At 35.0% G+C, this 20,233-nt stretch overlaps 1 protein-coding gene across 2 annotated transcripts; it reads left to right on the forward strand.

The window, feature by feature from the left end:
• The first annotated feature begins 452 nt into the window (after positions 1–452).
• Positions 453–18,946, forward strand: kiaa0513 (KIAA0513 ortholog). Of its 2 annotated transcripts, XM_039692979.2 has the most exons (13): positions 453–538; positions 5,949–6,429; positions 7,140–7,239; positions 9,391–9,464; positions 10,126–10,196; positions 11,079–11,283; positions 11,368–11,408; positions 11,664–11,742; positions 13,127–13,204; positions 13,664–13,693; positions 16,001–16,081; positions 16,162–16,256; positions 17,490–18,946. In XM_039692979.2, the coding sequence occupies exons 2-13, from the start codon at positions 6,059–6,061 to the stop codon at positions 17,537–17,539; spliced, it is 1,275 nt and encodes a 424-aa protein (XP_039548913.2). In that variant the 5' UTR covers positions 453–538; positions 5,949–6,058; the 3' UTR covers positions 17,540–18,946. The 2 variants fall into 2 exon arrangements, with proteins under 2 accessions (XP_039548913.2, XP_039548914.2); XM_039692980.2 differs by lacking the exon at positions 13,664–13,693.
• The last annotated feature ends 1,287 nt before the right edge of the window (positions 18,947–20,233 follow it).

Below are 20,233 nucleotides of genomic sequence, written 5' to 3' on the forward strand. Positions count from 1 at the left end.
CAAAACTGTTCTTTCATTTAGATGGAATTATGCTACACTAGTGAAATGCATAGGCCTACGTAATGAAATACAGAAAGATAGACTGCTTAATCATAAAGTAAAATTTATATTATTATAATTTATATTACTATTTACAAATTAAATATCACATTTTAATGTTTATGATGTACATATACTTAATAAATAAATGTAATATAATTATATAATTACAATAAATGTTATAATTTACTTTATTTTTCGTATTAATTATTTTATATTTTTTTATGTAGAAATAACGAAAGAGCGCGTGTATGCACATTTTTGACTGACACTCCAAAGTTGCTACATAGGCTTTCTGAAACACACACATAAAGCGATAAAGGACATAAATACTGAACTGACAAAAAAATGCGCATTGTGCAGTCACGTGTCATCATGGCTACGTCACTGGGTTCCCCCATCCGTTACTGATTGTCGCGCATGCGCAGACTTAAAGATATTTCAGGCTGTAGTACATCGTACGCGCTGGGAAGACGAAGCTCCAGCTGGAACATCCAGGGTAAGTGTCATCATCTACAAACAAGACTTTATCATGGGACTTGACGATAAAATTCGGAACATATGTGATGTTTTGTCCTTCATCGTGTCTTTACGATCAAGTTTGTAGCCTAAATGAACATGAGGTTACAATAAAATTGTATTTATCATTATTGATATTCATTCAAACGTTGCTGGCAGAAACCAGTATACATACGCGCGAGCCGTTATATAAATGCAATTAGTAAAAGAATGAACAAGACTGCTTTACGTAGGCTACTTCAAGAAAAATTCGCTTTCCTTTCCGCATGAAAGTGCCATATGATTGCACAGTGTTGTTTACAATAAGGAGGAGGAGTGGCGGAGGTTTCATTTTTCACGAGTTGTGCTGGTATGAAAAAAGTATGAATGATGAGCTGAAAGAACGTGGCTTTGTCGACCTAGTGAGCTGCCTATTCAGACAGCATTTTTATAATGTGTGTGCCATAATGCCCATTCTCTCAACCACTGTTACAGATCAATATGTGACTGCTTATTTTATTTCATCAGTGTTTCAAGCAACCAGACCTGCAGTCAATGCATTTTGAGATATTAAATTAGTGCTAATGAAAATAGGCACTTATTGTGGAGGCTAAAAATAGGGCCGTTATGACTGTAGGAAATGTTTCTGATGAAGCCTGTGAGTTGTCTTTTGCTAAGCTGGTATTTTGACAGGTGCTATTTTAAGACACTAAACTAAAAGTAAAGGTCTAAAGCACTGGAGCAGAAGTGCCATTGTTTGCATTGGAGAAATCCATGCGATTGAATCTAGTTCCTTCTCACTTTATTAAGATTTCTATTTCCGCTTACTGTCTGGAATTACATTAGCAGGTATGTATGACACCATAGTATTTCAGGGTGTTGTGAATAATTGCTTTGTGTGCTGTGAATAAAGTCTCTGCCTGTAATGTATTAGTGGTTTATAGATGCTTAGATGAATCTACTTAGCCAAAGTGTTCGGAATTTCATTACCTGCATTTTTCCCCCTTCCCATTTTTAAAGTCACAACCATAAGAAGTGCATCTCTGATTAGATAAACCTGGCATCCATGCTTGACTGCAGGCCTCATGAACATGACTACATATTTTTAAACCCAAGTGGCCGGAGGTAAGACCGCTCTTGTTTCCAGCCAAACCGAGGATCGTTTTTCTTGTCCTATTCAAGTGCAGGCCATTGATGAAAAGCTCACTGTTAGAAGCAATTTTCATTCTGTGCGCTCTTTGCAGTGTCTCAGTAAAAGGGTAATTGTATGCGACTTTTATTGAATCTGATGCTCTCTGGTTAGAAGCATTGATTCATTTAGACGTTGTTTATGTCTGATTGTGCTGGATCAGTCAGCGACTAGATGATCAAGCTCTGTGCATGAATGACTGTCTTAAGTTCTGATCTGATCTGATGCTGTGACAGTGACAGACATGAGTGAGGTTTCCCTTGAGGAAATGGCAGGACATGTTGCAAAATGATGCAAATGAAACCACCTCGAATTAACCTCTCTGTGGCCTTATTTTCACATCAGAGACAGTCTCTCACACCACTAATACAGCCTTTCTCATACCGATTTCTGCTTTTGAATGTTGTTCAAATCCAGTTGAAGTCTCGTCTTTTTGTTATGTTTTGTTTTTTGAAGGTTTTCTCTGGTAACTTGCATCACTCACTATCCTGCATGGTTAATAATTTTTTTCTTCCCTACGACAGTTTTACTCTTTGGTTCTATACCAGCTTGTAATCTAAATCGGTCTCTCTATATTTGCATTTTGCTTGTAATGCAATAAACAAGTGATCTAATTCAGTGGTTCTCGAAGGGTTGAATACAGGTCAGATCTGATAGCAGGGACAGCTGGAAAAAAAAAACAATGCCAAATGCAAATAATAAAATCCAATCGTGCGTAGATATGATGGCAAAATAAACAGACTTTTCAGCTTATCCAAAACTTTTGTTGTTAAAGGTTGTAGATCTACTCAAACTTGACAGTATTTTGGCATAGATTCATCTGTTTCTTAGTGGAAGCTACCCAGATTAGGCAATGTCTAATCTGAAAATATTGAACAAAGAACAAGAAAAAGAACAAAATATTGCATGGAAAAATAATCTAATGCAACCCAGAATACATTAAATATGGATTCACTTTTCTTGCATCGAGGATAAACCTAGTTTGTGCTGAAAGCAATGTGTTTTGTGTGATTTTTATTTTTTAATTTTGATTAAAATAAATGATTATGATGATTAGTATTATTCTAGTAGTAATAATAAGAAGAAGAAGTTAATATTATTGTTACATGTAATAATATAATTAAATTATTATTTTTATTTATATATTATATAAATGCTGTGGAATGCTAGACAATTTTTGAAATTGAATGGAATTTAAATGTTTACCTTTACAAACATTTTTGTTTGCTTGTGTGATTAAATTCTGGTAAAGGTTGAATTATTATTATTATTATTATTATTATTTATAATAATTTTTGAATTATTATTTTAAAGAACAAAATATTGCATGGAAAAATAATCAAATCCAACTCAGAATTCATTAAATATGGATTCACTTTTCTTGCATTGAGGATAAACCTAGTTTGTGCTGAAAGCAATATTTTGTGTGATTTTTATTTTTATTTTTTAATTGTGATAATTTCGATTATTACGATTATTAGTATTACTTGTAGTAGTAATAATAAATGAATATTATTGTTACACGTACACTGTAAAAAAATCATTTTCAAGATTTGTCATCACAACATTTTTTCTTTTGTTAAATCAACTTAAATAATTTATTTAGTTGAGATAACTTATTATTTTGAGTTTCTTCTGATGATTAAATTAATCTCCTTCATTGTATTAACTCAATCAACTTAAAATTTTAAGGCAACCAGGTTACTTACTTTTTTAAGTTAAACCAACAATATTTTTTTACAGTTTAATAATATAATTAAATTATTATTATTATTTATATTATTATATAAATGCTGTGGAATGCTGTGGATTTTTTTTTAAATTGAATGGAATTTAATATATTTAAATGTTTACTTTTAAAACCATTTTTGTTTGCTTGTGTGTGATAAATTCTTCTACTGGTCACCATTTGATGTTCAATATAACATCTGGGCCAAAACATCTGACTGTTCTAGCTCAGTAGTTTTCTTTTTTTTTTTTTTTTGACCGACTTGACCTTGCCCACAAGCCAACCCAATATCAATGTCCCTGAGACATTTATCACCCATGTAATTATCTTTCTGTCTGCACTGCTGACTATCACGATATCCCTGCAGTGCTTTGGTAACCCTAACCCATTGAGTCTCTTAAACCAGTGGACCCGCTCACTCCCCCACTCCAACTCATCTGTGTCCCATCACTCTGACAGCAGCACCTCTGCGTTGAGCCTCGAGGCTCATGATGAAGGGGCGTTTTGTTGCATGGATGGATGGAGTAGAAAGAGAGGGAAGTGCTCCAGTGCAGGGAGGAAGGGATATCGTAGCATGAGCATTTACCCTCGAATGCTGAGATGTATAAAGCTCAAGAGAAGCAGCAATGTGTAGAGGTTTGGTATCTTTAGATATGGGCCACAAATCTTTAAAAAAAAAAAAAAAAAGGAAAAAATCACTATAAAAAATTGGTTTGTATTAGTATTTAATTCTCTAGATTACCAACTACCACATGCTTTTGAAGTAAATAAAAAATTTTTGAAGAATTAAAAAATGTTGTGATATAGCCTATTACTGTGATATAAGGTTTTCGGCATACTGCTCACACCAACAACACAGTTTCTTTTCCACCTTGTGCTTCTTAAAGATAAGTGTGAAGAAAAAAAAGCAGACGCAGTTGACACAGTCTCTGACTCTGGTCACTGTGGGGTTGTGTTTGTGTGCACTTGTAAGCGCGTGCGTATGCCAGCCAAGTCACGCTCCTCCAGCTCTGCATTACATAACCATCCTCTCAGCCCTATTGCATTTTTTTCAGGGTTTTTCCAAAACCTAAGGGAATTTAGTTTCTGGCCTTGTAAAAATAATGCGGGTATATCTATATAGCATATATTGATTGCCCTTCTATGCAGAATTCATTCAATTTTCATTCATTTTGACTTGAAGCCACTGTTAAGAAAAGCTATGGTAGCCTTGCAAGGTTCACTGCATTTTAAGGTTGGTTCACACTGGTTATCACTAGATAATGTTAACCAATAGCCAAAAAACTACTATTCATGATCTGTTCCAAATGGAGTTTTTTTTGGGGGGGGGTTTCATTTTGAAATATGTCATGCTAAGGATTGGTTTGCAATTGGCAATTTCACGTCACATTGAATTTAACACTAACTAGCGTCTGTTGGGGCAGAGCGAACTAGCCTTTCGTTTGAGAAGAAAACATGTGTCACTCGTCTTCGGGTGAATGAGAAGCAGATGGTATTTTCACAGAGGCAAGATTAAGTACTTGTGTAAATTAAAATGTATCCATGATATCAAGCCAATAAGCATTACCATATTTAATGGGGCATCTTTTATATACTGGTCTGCAGGAGAATATTTTTTTTTTAATTTGAGATTTATTTTTAATGTATTTGTTTTCTGATTATTTCTGAGAGTGGAAGACACAGACACATTATGCTATGCCTGGTGCTTCATTAGCAGGACATAGACACACATACGTTTGCACTGAGATTCTGTGCATTGGATTTCATAATCTAACATCAGGATCTGACGGACTCTGTGTTGCCTCATGCTGTGGTCAGTCTGTATAAACACAGCTGCAAGGAAGTTTATGACAGAAGAGGATGTTACACTTCATGAAAATGTTTTGAATTTTTACATTATTTATTATATACATGTATATTAGTATGTATTTTTATAATTTAATTATATATAACTAATTAAAAAAACATTAAAATATAAAATGCACTACTGTTCAAAAGATTAGTGTCAGTAAGTTTAAAAAAAAATTTATTCTGCAGGGATGCATTAAATTGATAAAAAAGTCATAATAAAGACCTATATAATGTTACAATAAATTTTAATTTCAAATGAATCCTGTTCTTTTGACCTCTGTATTCTATTTGTAAAAAAAAATAAAAAATTTCCTCATTGATAATAAATATAAATGTTTCTTGAGCACCAACTCAGCGTATTATAATGATATCTTGAGGATCATGTGACACTGAAGACTGGAGTAATGCTAAAAAATTCACAGGAATAAATGTCAATGTAAAATATTTCAGTTGCTTTAAATTGTAATAATATTTCACAAAATCCTGCTTTTATTTTTTATTAAATACATGCAGCCTTGGAAAGCATACATCTTGCAAACCCCAAACTATAAATATTATATATATATATATATATTGTTGTATGAAATGTAATTGATTTAATAATTTATTTTATATGTTTATAACATAAATTTTTTTTTTTAGGTCCTGCTGTGACGAAATTGTGGAGCAACAAAGATTGTGCCATCTGTGGGTTTTTGAGCTGACATCATCATATCTCCTACCTATTGACTGAATTACCCCTATAACAAACCATGGAGGGGGCCGTGGTGAACAACCTCATAGAATTTGACTCGCCCCCAGAAGGAACAGCGCCCTCTGTTCTCGTACCCTCCAGTGGGGCGGACTTTTTCTCATCCGAGCCTCTCCTCCCTGAGCCTGCGAGCGACGTCACCATGGAGCCCCTTCTTCCAGAGCCCATGGCCCCCACACATACTTCCCACAGTGAAGACGATAGTGATGCCACCGAATCTGCCGACAGTGAGAACGAGGGCGCAGATTCGCCATCACACCCGTCGAGCACGCGGCGGTCCTCGTCTTGCTCCAGTCACAGTACTGAGGACGCGGAGGAGACAGAGATACGAGCATTCATGAAAACCTATGTGGCAAAGCTCTTCCATGGAAGGTGATTTGCTTCACAAACTAAAGCTTAAAGACATCTTTCATTCCAAGAACAGAAAAAGAGATGTTTCACAGAATGTTCATGCCACTATTTTCGTTATAACTACAGTGACCAATAGATATCAAACTCCAGAAAGTACTAAAAAAGCACAGTAAAAGTACCTGCATGCCCTGCTATCTGAGGCCATAAGATAAGCTCTCAAGTTATCTGAGGCCATAATATATTTTTTTGACGAACAGGCCAAATGTATGTTTTTATCTACTGAAAATTTCTGCAGTTTCTGCAAATCTCATTCACACCAGATCAGAAAAAAACAGACGCACTTAAATTTCAGTCTATTCCTCCGTCAGAGCTATTGTTTAGCTTTAGAAGGCTTAGAATAAAGTGCATGAGACTGCTTTTATGGGGCTTTTTTGGAGCTTGACAGCCAGTTGTCACTGTGTACTTTTGTTGTATTGAAAATCTACTTTTGTTCTCCACGGAAGTAAGGAAGTCATACAGGTTTGGAACTACATGAGGGCGAGTAAACGATGACAGAATTTTGAACTATTCCCTTGAATGAGAATAAAACTTCACAGTGAATTATAGTCCCATATCAACTGATGCATGTGTATGCGTTTTTTCCTGTTGTTTTAAGTACTCTCTCACTCTCCCTACCCATTTGTCTTTCTCTTCCTCCCACTGGTTCCTTTTATTCTTTTTCCCTCTCTCAGGGAGGACTTTGATCAGGAGGAGAAAGCTCGCTTTGGAGAGCTGTGCACTGGAGAGAACGGGAAAGGCAGGGAGTGGTTCTCCAAATATGTCAGTGCACAGGTATGAAAGGCGCAACTGTAATTAATCATGATGACTTCTTTTGTAAAATAATTTTTAATTTTGGGATTGGTTATAGCAACATTTTAGGTGATGGTTTAGACCTGTTTCGCACATTCTCCACCAGAGGTAAACGTAAAACTACTCAAAATCCTTTTCAATAATTCAAATAAAGCTGAAATAAAATAAAATATAAATAATGTGATGAAAAATGTTTAAAAAAAACCTTAAAAATGAAAAATGTTTCTGTTTTTAGTACATTGTTGTTTGCACCGTGTGAGTGCCGTAGTGCTGTCTCAAAAACCGCACTAAAGAGTTTAACTACTTTACAAGTAGTATTGCTGTGTCATACTAAACATAGCAGAAAACATATTGCAAATGTACTGCAAACCTATTTAGCAACACATTTTTCTGCAATATGGGATTTTATGAAGCAACACAATAATGGTGTGAACTACACACCCATTGTTTGAGAAATGTGGTAAAAATTGCTTGACTACATGGCTGTTAAAATGACTAAAACGTTGTAGGGATGCACAAGAGCATTACCATAATGGTTATCGTCAGCCAATTTTAAAATGAATCTTTATTAACACAAAACTGTATGTAACTTTAATGCAACAGACCTTAAATTGAATATCCATTTTTGTGATGCCTAAATTCATTTGTTGCTTTTAAAACCATTAATTTTAGGGTTTTTTATTATAATTTATATATAATATAATACATCTATAATAATCTTTTACTTAAATAATTGCCCGTTTATTGGTTATCTGAATGTAAATATCGGCCATAATTTTCCTAATATGCACATCTATATAAACGTCAAGCACAGTCCATGTAGACTGATGTACAGATCAGATCACACAGTCTTTCTGAGAGATCAAGAAAACTCATGCAATAATGTACACTCACCTAAAGGATTATTAGGAACACAATACTAATACTGTGTTTGACCCCTTTTCGCCTTCAGAACTGTCTTAATTCTACGTGACATTGATTCAACAAGGTGCTGAAAGCATCCTTTAGAAATGTTGGGCCATATTGATAGGATAGCATCTTGCAGTTGATTGAGATTTGTGGGATGCACATCCAGGACATGAAGCTCCAGTTCCACCACATCCAAAAATGCTCTATTGGGCTGAGATCTGGTGACTGTGGGGGCCATTATAGTACAGTGAACTCTTTGACATGTTCAAGAAATCAATTTGAAATGATTAGAGCTTTGTGACATGGTGCATTATCGTGCTGGAAGTATCCATCAGAGGATGGGTACATGGTGGCCATAAAGGGATGGACATGGTCAGAAACAATGCTCAGGTAGGCCGTGGCATTTAAACAATGTCCAATTGGCACTAAGGGGCCTAAAGTGTGCCAAGAAAACATCCCCCACACCATTACACCACCACCACCAGCCTGCACAGTGGTAACAAGGCATGATGGATCCATGTTCTCATTCTGTTTATGCCAAATTCACAGAAACAGAAATCAGACCAGGCAACATTTTTCCAGTGTTCAACTGTCCATTTTGGTGAGCTCTTGCTCACCAAAAGCCTCTTTTTCCAATTTGTAGTGGAAATGAGTGGTACCCGGTGGGGTCTTCTGCTGTTGTAGCCCATCCGCCTCAATGTTGTGCGTGTTGTGGCTTCACAAATGCTTTGCTGCACACAGTACCTCGGTTGTAACGAGTGGTTATTTCAGTCACAGTTGCTCTTCTATCAGCTTGAATCAGTCGGCCCATTCTCCTCTGACCTCTAGCATCAACAAGGCATTTTCACCCACAAGACTGCCGCATAATGGATGTTTTTCCCTTTTCACACCATTCTTTGTAAACCCTAGAAATGGTTGTGTGTGAAAACCCCAGTAACTGGGCAGATTGTGAAATACTCAGACCGGCCCTTCAACAACCATGCCACGTTCAAAATTTCTTAAATCACCTTTTCTTTCCCATTCTGAAATTCAGTTTGGAGTTCAGGAGATTGTCTTGACCAGGACCACACCCCTAAATGGATTGAAGCAACTGCCATTTGATTGGTTGATTTAGATAATTGCATTAATGAGAAATTGAGCATTTGTTCCTAATAATTATTTAGGTGAGTGTACATGTGCATAAACAAACACTGTTGTGATGATAACCATGTGTTGTGTTTGCAGCGCTGCCACTCCAAATGTGTGAGCGAACAGACTTTCTACAGGCTGGTGCAGTCATTTGCTGTTGTTCTGTTTGAGTAAGTAGTCTAAGTACAGCGATACTATCTAGGGTTTATGTTTGACATTACATGGAAGCCACTCCAAACCATCTGAGAGCTGCTTCAGACCTGGAAGTATAAAAGGGCGCCTTGCAAACATGACAATACCGCCCCCTATACCCTCATTCACTATTCCCTACAGTACTCCACTAATATAGTCGCCTTGAAAGAGTGAATGAAAACGAGTGAGTGAATTCGACACTGAATGAGCCGGAAGGGCCGCTTTTGCGTTGTTTGTTCTTGCTATTTAATAATCATTTGAAACTTGGCAAACTGACAGCTCCAGTAGTAATGAAAACATTTATATTGACCCTGTCATGGAAACTAGCATGCATAAACCTTAATTAAACTATTTATAATCAATTAAATAGAAATGTATACCAATGATTCAATTGCACAACACTCACAGTGCATTATGAGTATTCTCTAGCCATTGAGTGTACATCATTTGTACACTCAATATTGCGGTGCATTATGGGATTGAATGAGTGCACTCAATAACGTTCAGTTTGGTTTCAGATGCCACTACAAATGGCTGTTCCCTCAAATAGTGTCTTATTTAAGAGTATAGATGGTGATTGTTTTTGCATGTGTGCCATGTGTGTGATGCACATGTGACCCAGATTTTATTGATTCACAGATGTCACCAGGTGGATGATTATGCTCCCGCCAAACACCTCATGACCATGTGCTTCACATATTACTACATGGGTAAGGAAGTTTAACCTTTAATATTAATCATACTGTGTGGAATGTAATCTGAAAAAGAAACATCCAGTGTATGACTCTGCTGGCATTGCCGCGTATTGTTTCGGCAAATTAGATGGAAACTGTGGACAACTGTGTTGGCAATGTATTTTTTTAAACCAAAAACTGGGGAGGGTGGAAACATGGATATACACTATAGTTCAAAAGTTTGGGTCAGTAATATTTTGTTTTGTTTTTTATTCAGCAAGAATGCATTAAATTGACAGTGAAGACATTTATAAAGTTGCAAAAGATTCTATTTCAAACAAATGCTGTTGTTTTCTATCCTCCAAAGAAACATGAAAAAAGGCATCATGGGTTCCATAAAAATATTAACTGTTTTCAATATTGATTATAAGAAGAAATGTTTCTTGAGAACCTTATTAGAATTATTTTTGAAGTATCATGTGACACTGAAATGCCACCACGGAAATAAATTACATTTTAAAAAGTATTAAAATAGAAAATTTATTTTGAATTGTAGTAATATTTCACAATTATACTGTATTTTTGATCAAATAAATGTAGCATTGGTGAGCATTAGAGTCTTCTTTCAAAAACATAAAAAAAATCTCATCAACCCCACAATAGCTGTGTGATTTACTTGATTTAAAAAAGTATACACAGATCCATTATATGCATTATATTCAACACTTAAAAATGTCTAAAGATTTGACTTGTCATGGATGTTGAGAGTCGTTTTGGAATCAGATCGTGACTCTGTAAATCGAAATCTAATATTGTTATGCCTAAAGATTCTTACTCTTAATATACAGGTACACTGCCTAGTGTGCCTTTTCAATTAATTTCATTTTAATTTCTAATGAATATATGTGTGTGTGACAGGTAAGTCCCAGCTGTCTCCCACAGAGCTGTTGGAGAGGCCCAGCGGGGGGATCGACTCGTACCTGCGCAGTGGAAAGGTCTGGCTCTCTGGGAAGAAGGATATCGCAGAGCGAATGCTCAAAAACACCTCCGCTAAGTCTGACGTTAAAGGATTTTTTGGGGGTCTGGAGAGCAAACTGAGAGGACCCTTGGGCCGAAAGAATGAGTGAGTGATTTTCTGTCATCGCTATTAATAACACTTTTAATTCACACTCACAAACTCGTTTTGTTTTTATTCTGTCCTCCTCAGAGACTCAGACAGGCCTGTTGAACAGAAAACCAAAACTCCAGGTACAGTAGTTCATGTACCATCGCTGTGTGTTCACTAATTCCCTCTTCTCACCTGTGGTTGTGTAGTTACCAGTTTTTAGATATCTCACTTAGGTTTTTTTATATGTGTAGTGGTGGTGAGATTACCCAAACGATTCAATGCAACCACTAGTATGCTGTTGAGCAAGACACTTAACCCACAGGGATTGTCTCTGTAGACATGTGTTGGTGTTGAGTATTCTTAACTGGTCTTATCTCTGCTTGCGTGCCCTGTAGTTTCTCCCCCTCTCTCCCCGGATAGAAAAGAAGAGGAGAAAATTTACCTGTACACACACCTGAAACAGCAGCCCATTTGGTAGGTTGTCAATCGTTCTTTCCCTGCAAAAATGTTGAAACTAACAGCTGTCGTGGTCTTAAATGTATCCTTTCACATAATCAGCATTTTAAAGGAATATTCTTGGTTTTTACAATTCATTGCAGTTATTGACTGTGTTTGTGGCATACTGTCAGTGTCTACAAAAAATTACTGTTACATTGTTCCAGACATATTCATCAGAATCAATTAATTTCAATCATATTTCATGGCAAAATAAAAAAAGAAATTTGATTTTGTATCATTTTATTGTTATCATTCTAAAATTTAAGTAATTGGGAATTCTCTGTAAGGTTAAAAAAATACTAGGGCTGTCAAACAATTAATCGCGATGAATCGCATCCAAAATAACAGTTTGTGTTCACATAATAGTATATGTGGGTGCACTGTGTATAATTATTTTATATATATTAATACACACATATGCTTAAGAAATATTTTCATGTATATACTGTGTATAGGTTTATTTATAATTTATATTATATACAAGTATTTTATATATAAATAATATTTTTTCTTAAATAAACATGCATGTGTATATATATATATATATATATATATATATATATATACAAAATATGTAAACACAAACTTTTATTTTGGATGCGATTAATCGCGATTAATCGTTTGACAGCCCTAAAAAATACAATGCTATTTGCATTACGATAAACCAGTAACGAGTAATGATAATTATTTGATCAAATTTACTACAAGGAATAGTACCATAATATATAAATATTTTAAAATTTAAGTAATATATAAATATTTGCGTCACAGTAAATTGGGAAGAGAAATACTTAATTGTCATAAAAAATGACATTGTTGAAAATCTTTATTTTTACTTTAAATCTTTAAAACTTATCCTAAAATGTTTCCATTTATGGGATTTTAATATATTACATTTTAATTAATTCCTGTGATTTTTAATATCGTTACTCCAGTCTTCAGAGTCACATGATCCTTCAGAAATCATTCTAATACGTTGATTTGGTGCTCAAGAAACAAGTCAAAAACTGTATTGCTGCTTAATATTTTTGTTACAATAGTGATACGATTATTAAAAATCAGCATTAAATAAATTTACTGCAACAAATAGTACCATAGTATTAAAGACTATGGTATTTTTTTATTTTTTTTGGACTTTCAGTAATTGGGCAGAGAAATACTTAATGGTGATGAAAATAATGACAGAATGTCGCATTACCACAGAAAATATTTTAAGTTTGTAAAACTAAACCTATCAGGAAAGGAGGCAGGTATGTTAATGTACAATGTTATTCTAACTTTGTTCAGACACAATGTCAGATCCTTTGTCACACATACTGTAGATGCTAATGTTGGTCTGCTTGTCTCTATTTTTTAAAAGGCACACTTTGAGGTTTTGGAACGCAGCGTTTTTTGATGCCGTCCATTGTGAGAGAAATAAAAGATCCCCCACCACGAGGTGAGAGAGCGCAGCTTTTTAACTATGTAATTCTTATTACTTCTATAGTGGGTTTCTTTTCTCTTTCTCCTAATATATCGTGCTATTAAACAAAACAGACTTCGCACAGCACCCAAAAGCACATGTTAGATTGCGTGTTTGTTTAGACTGCTTGTTTGTTTGTGTGTCTGTTAAAGCCAGAGGGAGAGATTGAGAGTTTACAGTGTGTTTGATAGATTGTTAGTGATGTTGAAATAAACTAGCTAGATGTTTCAGGAGAGGTGCGTGACAGTGTTATGGTGTGTTTGTACTTATGTCTGGATCCTGCAGCCTCTCTCTGTGCTCTTATGGTTTACTCTTCCACACTGCTCATCATCCTCTCTTGTCTTTTCTTTCTTTATGTGGCTCTCTCTCTCTTTCTCTCTCTCTATGCATGTGACTTTAACCCTTTTTCTCCCTGTGCCTTGCTGCCTCGCGCAGGCGGACGGCTGAGGAAGAGAAAGATGAAAGGTCTGTCCTTCATTCCGTCTGCTGCCCTGGACACTGCTAGACGGGAAAGGCGGATTAAAAAGGAGGGGGAGTGGAGTTAGATCAGTTAGAAAGAACTGAGAGTGAAAGGGAGTTTAGGGAAAGGATGATACACTGACAGAATTGAAACTGCGTTTTATATACATATAATATGCGCAGGGTTCTAACAGCCATGGAAAGCTTGGCAATATCCAATAAACTCTGTGATTTCCAGACCTAAAAAAAGAATAAAAACTAATATAATGATAAAATATCAAAACATAAATGTATTATTTATTATAAACTACCATTTAAGGTTTTTGTGGTAAAAGAAGTCTCTTATGCTCACTATGGCTGCATTTATTTGATCAAAAAACATTAAAATATTATTACAATTTAAAACAATTGTTTTCTATTTAATATATTTTAAAATATAATTTATTCCTGTGATGTTAAAGCTGAATTTTCAGCTTTACTGCAGTCTTCAGTGTCACGTGATCCTTCAGAAATCATTCTAATATGCCGATTTGCTGCTCAGGAAAAATGTATTATTATTATCAGTGTTGAAAACAGTTGTGCTGCTTAATATTTTTGTATTGGAAATCATGATGATTTTTTTCATGATTCTTTAAAAGTTAAAAGGAGCAGCATTTATTTGAAGTATAAATCTTTTGTGTTAACTGTATTATTACTATACTGTAACTTTAAATCAATTTAATGTGTTTTTGTTTAATAAAACAATTTCTTAAAAATAATCTTACTGACCTCAAACTTTTGAAGGGTAGCCTATGTAAAATTATATATTGTACTTTTTTTCTAGTTATGCTCCACTAAAAACAAATAGAAATACTTTGTTTTGAATGTAATTATCACGTCTGGGAAATTTGTGGGTCAAAAGATTAGGAACCCTTGACATATTTCAGCTAGATATTCACAATAAGCAGTATCTATCAGCGCAGTATCCAGTCAGGAAGCTGTGTAACATTCTGATAACATTTTCATCTGTACTCAAAGGAAACTGAAAAGAGCACTGTCCACCAAAAAAGCACTGACTCACATTTGCCTTAACATAATGCTTGCACAACTTTAACTTTGCTCTCAAAGACACAGTGTACCTTATTAAAAGTAAAATACTAATGGATTGTGACACAAAAATGAGTCACATCTATTCTGACAGCAAGGGAAAACATTGATAAATGCAAAGAACAGTACACTCATGCAGTTAGTATAGTCAAATAAATAGGCCTTTTTGTTGTTGATTTCAAAAGCATTCAATCTAACACAGTATTCTGGCACGGTATATCAACTTCATCTGGCCTGCATGGACAGCTTGCATGACATGCCCTCATTATTGAAAACAATGATATTAATACATTTCAATGTTTAACTGGGGACATTTTTGTTTACGTTGAACGATAGACAATTTTGGAAGTGTTTTTGGGTCACCACCACTTGATGTCCAATGTAAAATGGATGTCTATGATGTTCTGGAATCAGTCGAGAACGGTCTTTTGACTTTTCCTGCATTATTTTCTCTATCATCGCATGCATTCAGAGTGTATTATATTCCTATTCACTGCAATGTAAACTGCTAACCGAAAACAGCTTGAATTATTAGTAGCGTTTGCTGCAGTAAGTGAAGTATCACTATTACTAGTGCTCATACTTGCTGTTAGGGTTTCGTTCAGATCCCCAGCTGTAGATATTAAACTTTGGCATTGCTTGTAATTCGTCCCGTTTGTGCTACTGACATAAATGATTCCTCAAATCATTTGGCTTGTTGAAGGGAGGTGTGTAATTGCCTTTTTAAGTGTTCAGACTTCACCTGTCAGGCAATAAAACGGGTTAAAAAATATGAGACTTACACTCAAACCACAAAGGAACATTTTTTACATAGGAAAAAAATGCATATTGGTTAGTTTGCCTGAGCATTTTTTCCTGTTTGTGAGCTGAATTATACTGTGGTTCTGTGTTGGACATATGCTCTTTATTATTTAAAGTAGTGTCTTGTTTTTGTTTTGATTTATTGTGAATCATGGCTACAGTTGACTGCTCACTAATACTTATTCTGAAATGTTTGTTGGATTTTGCATGAGCATCAATGTATGGCTAATACACATTTGTCCTTTTGTGTGATTGTTTTTACACATTTTTAATTCTATAACCTCCCAGTATTCATGGTAATGTTTAAAAAGTTTCTGAGTGAACTTCTACATTCATTATTGATGGTCTCTCGTGCTTGATGAGAGCAAAAAAGGTCAAATATCATTGACCTCTGACCTTGACCTCCATGTTTTTTGTACCTTTTAGAGAAAAGTGGTGTCATATGACCCAGGAAGAAAAAGACGATAGCTCCAGATTTGATGAGAACATCACCTTCGGTCAACTGGGGTGAGTTTTATACAACAATGACGAACACAATGTTTACTGCATTGTTCATATGCTCATATATATTTGTTCTGTTTGTGTAGGACATTCACTCATAACATGGTGGCATTTGGACTGAGCAAGAAACTTTGCAATGACTTCCTGAAGAAGCAGGCAGTCATTGGAAATCTGAATGAAGGTAGTGTCATTTTCCGAATTAAAAATAATTAAATTTGATTAGGTTTGTCAGCTTAATTACAATAATGTTCAAATGTTTGGGATATTTTTTTTTATGTTTTTAAATTATGTCTCTTATGCTTACCGAGACTATATTTATTTGATCAAAAATACAGTAAACCGTAATATTGTGAAATAAAATTATTACAATTTAAAGGTTTTCTATATTAATATATTTTAAAATGCAATTTATTCCTGTGATGTTAAAAGAGTAGTTCACTTTTAAAAAAACTTTTGCTGATAATTTATTCACCCCCATGTCATCCAAGATATCAATGTCATTCTTTCTTTAGTCGAAAAGAAATTAAGGTTTTTGATGTAAACATTCCAGGATTTTTCTCCATATAATGGACTTCAATGGGAACCAAACGGTTCAAGGTCCAAAAGACCATTTCAGTGAAAACTGCAAAATGTTCAAAGGGATTTAAACGACACTAGACGGTGAATAAGGGTCTTATCAAGCGAAACGATCGCTCATTTAAAAAAATAATAATAAAGTTTAAGTTTTATAAGCTCACATGGTCACCTTGCTCTGTTGTATGATGCACATTCGTGACTCTCCTATTCGAATTTGTTCATCAAAATGAACAAATCTTTTCCCAAGTCAACTCGTTCATTTCGTTCGTTGAATGAACCAAATGACACGAAAAAAGATTCGTTCATTTGGTAAACAAGTTCGAATAGGAGAGTCAGGAACGTGCATCACAGAACAGAGCAAGGCGAAAATTTGTTTGGTTCCCATTGAAGTCCATTATGTGGAGAAAAATGCGGAATGTTTTCATCAAAAAGCTTAATTTCTTTTCGACTGAAGAAAGAATGACATGGATATCTTGGATGACATGGGGGTGAGTAAATTATCAGCAACAGTTTTTTTTTTAAGTGAACTACTCCTTTAAATATGAATTTTCAGCAGCAATTACTCAAGTCTTCTGTGTCACATGATCCTTCAGAAATCTTTCTAAATATGCTGTTTTGGACATTATTATCAATGTTGAAAACGGTTTTGCTGCTTAATATTTTCTTGGAAATTGAGATTCTCCTGAAAAAATAATTCATTTAGTATAGAAACATGTATTTACTGTCACAATTTAATGCATCACTGCTGAAAAAATTCTTGACCCCAAACTTTTGAATGGTATGTAGCCTATGTATTAATATGATTCAAACTTTTTTTATTATTATTATCTCCTTTCAGAGCAAAACAAGCTGCTGTGTGATCACATTGAGCAGATGGCTGCAGAGTGAATATCCAATCTAAACTCTACCATCAGCACATCCATGATCTCTAATGACCAGTATTCCACAAATGCCAACACGGTTTCGCCTCTATCATCACCCTACTATTCTCACCAATACAGAAATCATGCAACTAAAATGGTTGGCATAAATCAGCCAAATCCCCATGATGCTTCGGTGTCCAGCTGCAGTGTGGAAACGGTTCATCTTTGTTGAAAATGCAACAACGTGTCAAAATATGCACCTATACTGGAATAGCAATATGGCTCACAGTTTTCAAGCATCATAAGACACAGTATCTGTCATCATCTATTATACGGAATTCATATTGTGTGATGTGAATGTGATGCAAAACACATCCTCAGATCCCAGTCAGTTAAAATATTCCCTTAGTTTCTTTCCTTTAAATCTTTCCTGCTACCTTTATGTACTAAAAGTGCCCTTTGGGCAAGTTCAATGACAAATAATGAACAAAAATACAATCTAACAATATCAGTATTTCAATATATCAATGGCAACAAAATCAATGTTTTCTGAAAATCAATCAGTTCTGTTCTGGACCTGTTCCTGTCGTATGTTCCCATCTATTGCTCTTGGTTTTGTGTTCATCCTGTATGGATAAATTGAGTATTAATAGTGTTTGTGACATCCTCACATGTGGAAACTGGAACTATGTCTCTTCCCCTGTTTAAAGTGCCTTTAGTCGTAAAGTAGTAATCTTCCCATTTTAGAGCGAGCAAACCCTTGTCAGCATGCTGTTATCCTCCCATGACTCTCTGGGTTAGCGCTCATAAGTTTGTGCACCCTGTCAGTAGATGTGTTGTGTGGATAATGCTTGTTTTGTATTAGAGTCAGTTCATGCTGCAGTTGTTTGGATGTCGTATAGTGTTGTCTTGAATGCATGGTATGCATGCACATTGTTTACCATCAACTTACACTGTTGTGCAATTACATTTCAAGCCAATAGAGGGCAATCACCCTCCGCTTTGACTGTAGATCAGTGAAGGTGAATGTCAACCACTGAGTGGGGTCTCCAAGAGCTTGGATTGAATCAAATGTCCTCCATGTGAGAGAAACAAAACAAAAGTTAATATATTTGGTTTGTAAATACATTGTTTTCTTGACAGAATAATGAGGAATATGGGCTGGTTTAAAGGGATCGTCAGATTGTTGGGTATTTATTTATTTGTCTGTATGTGTTGTACATGGGCGCATGGTTGTATCAGATATTAGTCATTGCATTTCAGATGATGTTGTTAATATTGTGTGGTGTTCTGCATTGTATTTTTCCCCAAGTGCCCTGAATTTCCTATTTGAACATACCTGGAAACCAACGAGAGAGGTATTGTCCTGTCTCTAATGTGTAAAGTGTTTATAATAATAACTTAAATAAAAAAATAATTTAAAAAAACACAACTTTCTTGTACTGTTTCTATCCTTTGGGCCATTAAAAAAAAGTATAAAGTGAAAACTCTTTAACAGAAATAATATACAGTATTGAAGTCAAAATAATTAAACCAATAGGGCCTATGGGCTCTATGCACGGCGTTATTTCCGGTGAAGGATTAAGGATGCTCGATAACTTAGAGTCCAATGCAATACCGAGAATTTATATTGAATTTTATACTCCATAGAGTCCAATGCAATACCGAGAATTTATATTGAATTTTATACTCCATGATTATACTAATGAAACGTTAGTCACAAAAACAGATAAAACAGACACCCCTCGTTGTGTTTATGCTTCTTTTTAAAATTATATTAAATAAACATAACTATATATAAAATGACATCTAAACGTATGTACGTTTCGTTTCAAAGACGGGAGAACAGTAAATATTGAAGACTCTGTCATAATCCCGTTTTCTCCGGTTTTCCTCCGCTTTAATCTAATTTACACAACCGGAAATGGACGAGCATCCTTACGTCAAATGCGGAACTTATGCGTGCATATAGCCCATTCACAAGAAAAACATTTTTTTAACGGGAATTAAGAAATATCTGGAATTGCCATTTTTTTAATGTGAAGGATTTTTTTATTTTTTAAGACGATTTCGATATATCTAAATATGTTTAGTGAAAGGTAAAACTTCCTAAATCTCCGTGTAAACAACTAAACAATGCGGCAACAGATCACTTCCGGCGCAACGTCTGGAGACGGTTCAGTTCGGTTCAGTTGGACATCTGATTCAGATCAGTTCGACGGCTGTTAACAAGAGGTAAAAAAAAACTATATAAATACTGTTCGTTTTTTCACACAAACCACTCGTTTCGTGTCTTAGCCCATCAGTGTGTACTTAAATTCACGAGTCATTAAATCATGTTTAATTTTGACTTCTCTGTGCATGTTCTTTGAGAGCGGACCCCCATAACGTTACCTGCATTATATGACTGACAGACAACAACGGTTTGACCAAAAAATGTCAAAATTAAAAATACTGTGAAAACAAAGACACCTACATCTTGGATGTCCTTGAGGTAAGCTAAAACATATCAAAAATTAATTTCAAAGTGAACTTTAAACATGAAATTATTCACAGTTCACTTCACTTAATTGTTATTTTTTGTGTGTGTGTGTGGAGGGTGGGGGTGGGGGTGTGGATAAATATAATCTGAATCTTTAAAATTCATGATTATTAAATTTTTTTTTTTCAAAATTCCTAGGACGTACCAATCAACCAAGATAGAGGTAAGATTTTTTTG

The sequence above is a fragment of the Pimephales promelas genome, chromosome 10, assembly GCF_988280905.1.
Source record: "Pimephales promelas chromosome 10, fPimPro1.hap1.1, whole genome shotgun sequence".
In the NCBI taxonomy this organism is placed as follows: domain Eukaryota; kingdom Metazoa; phylum Chordata; class Actinopteri; order Cypriniformes; family Leuciscidae; genus Pimephales; species Pimephales promelas.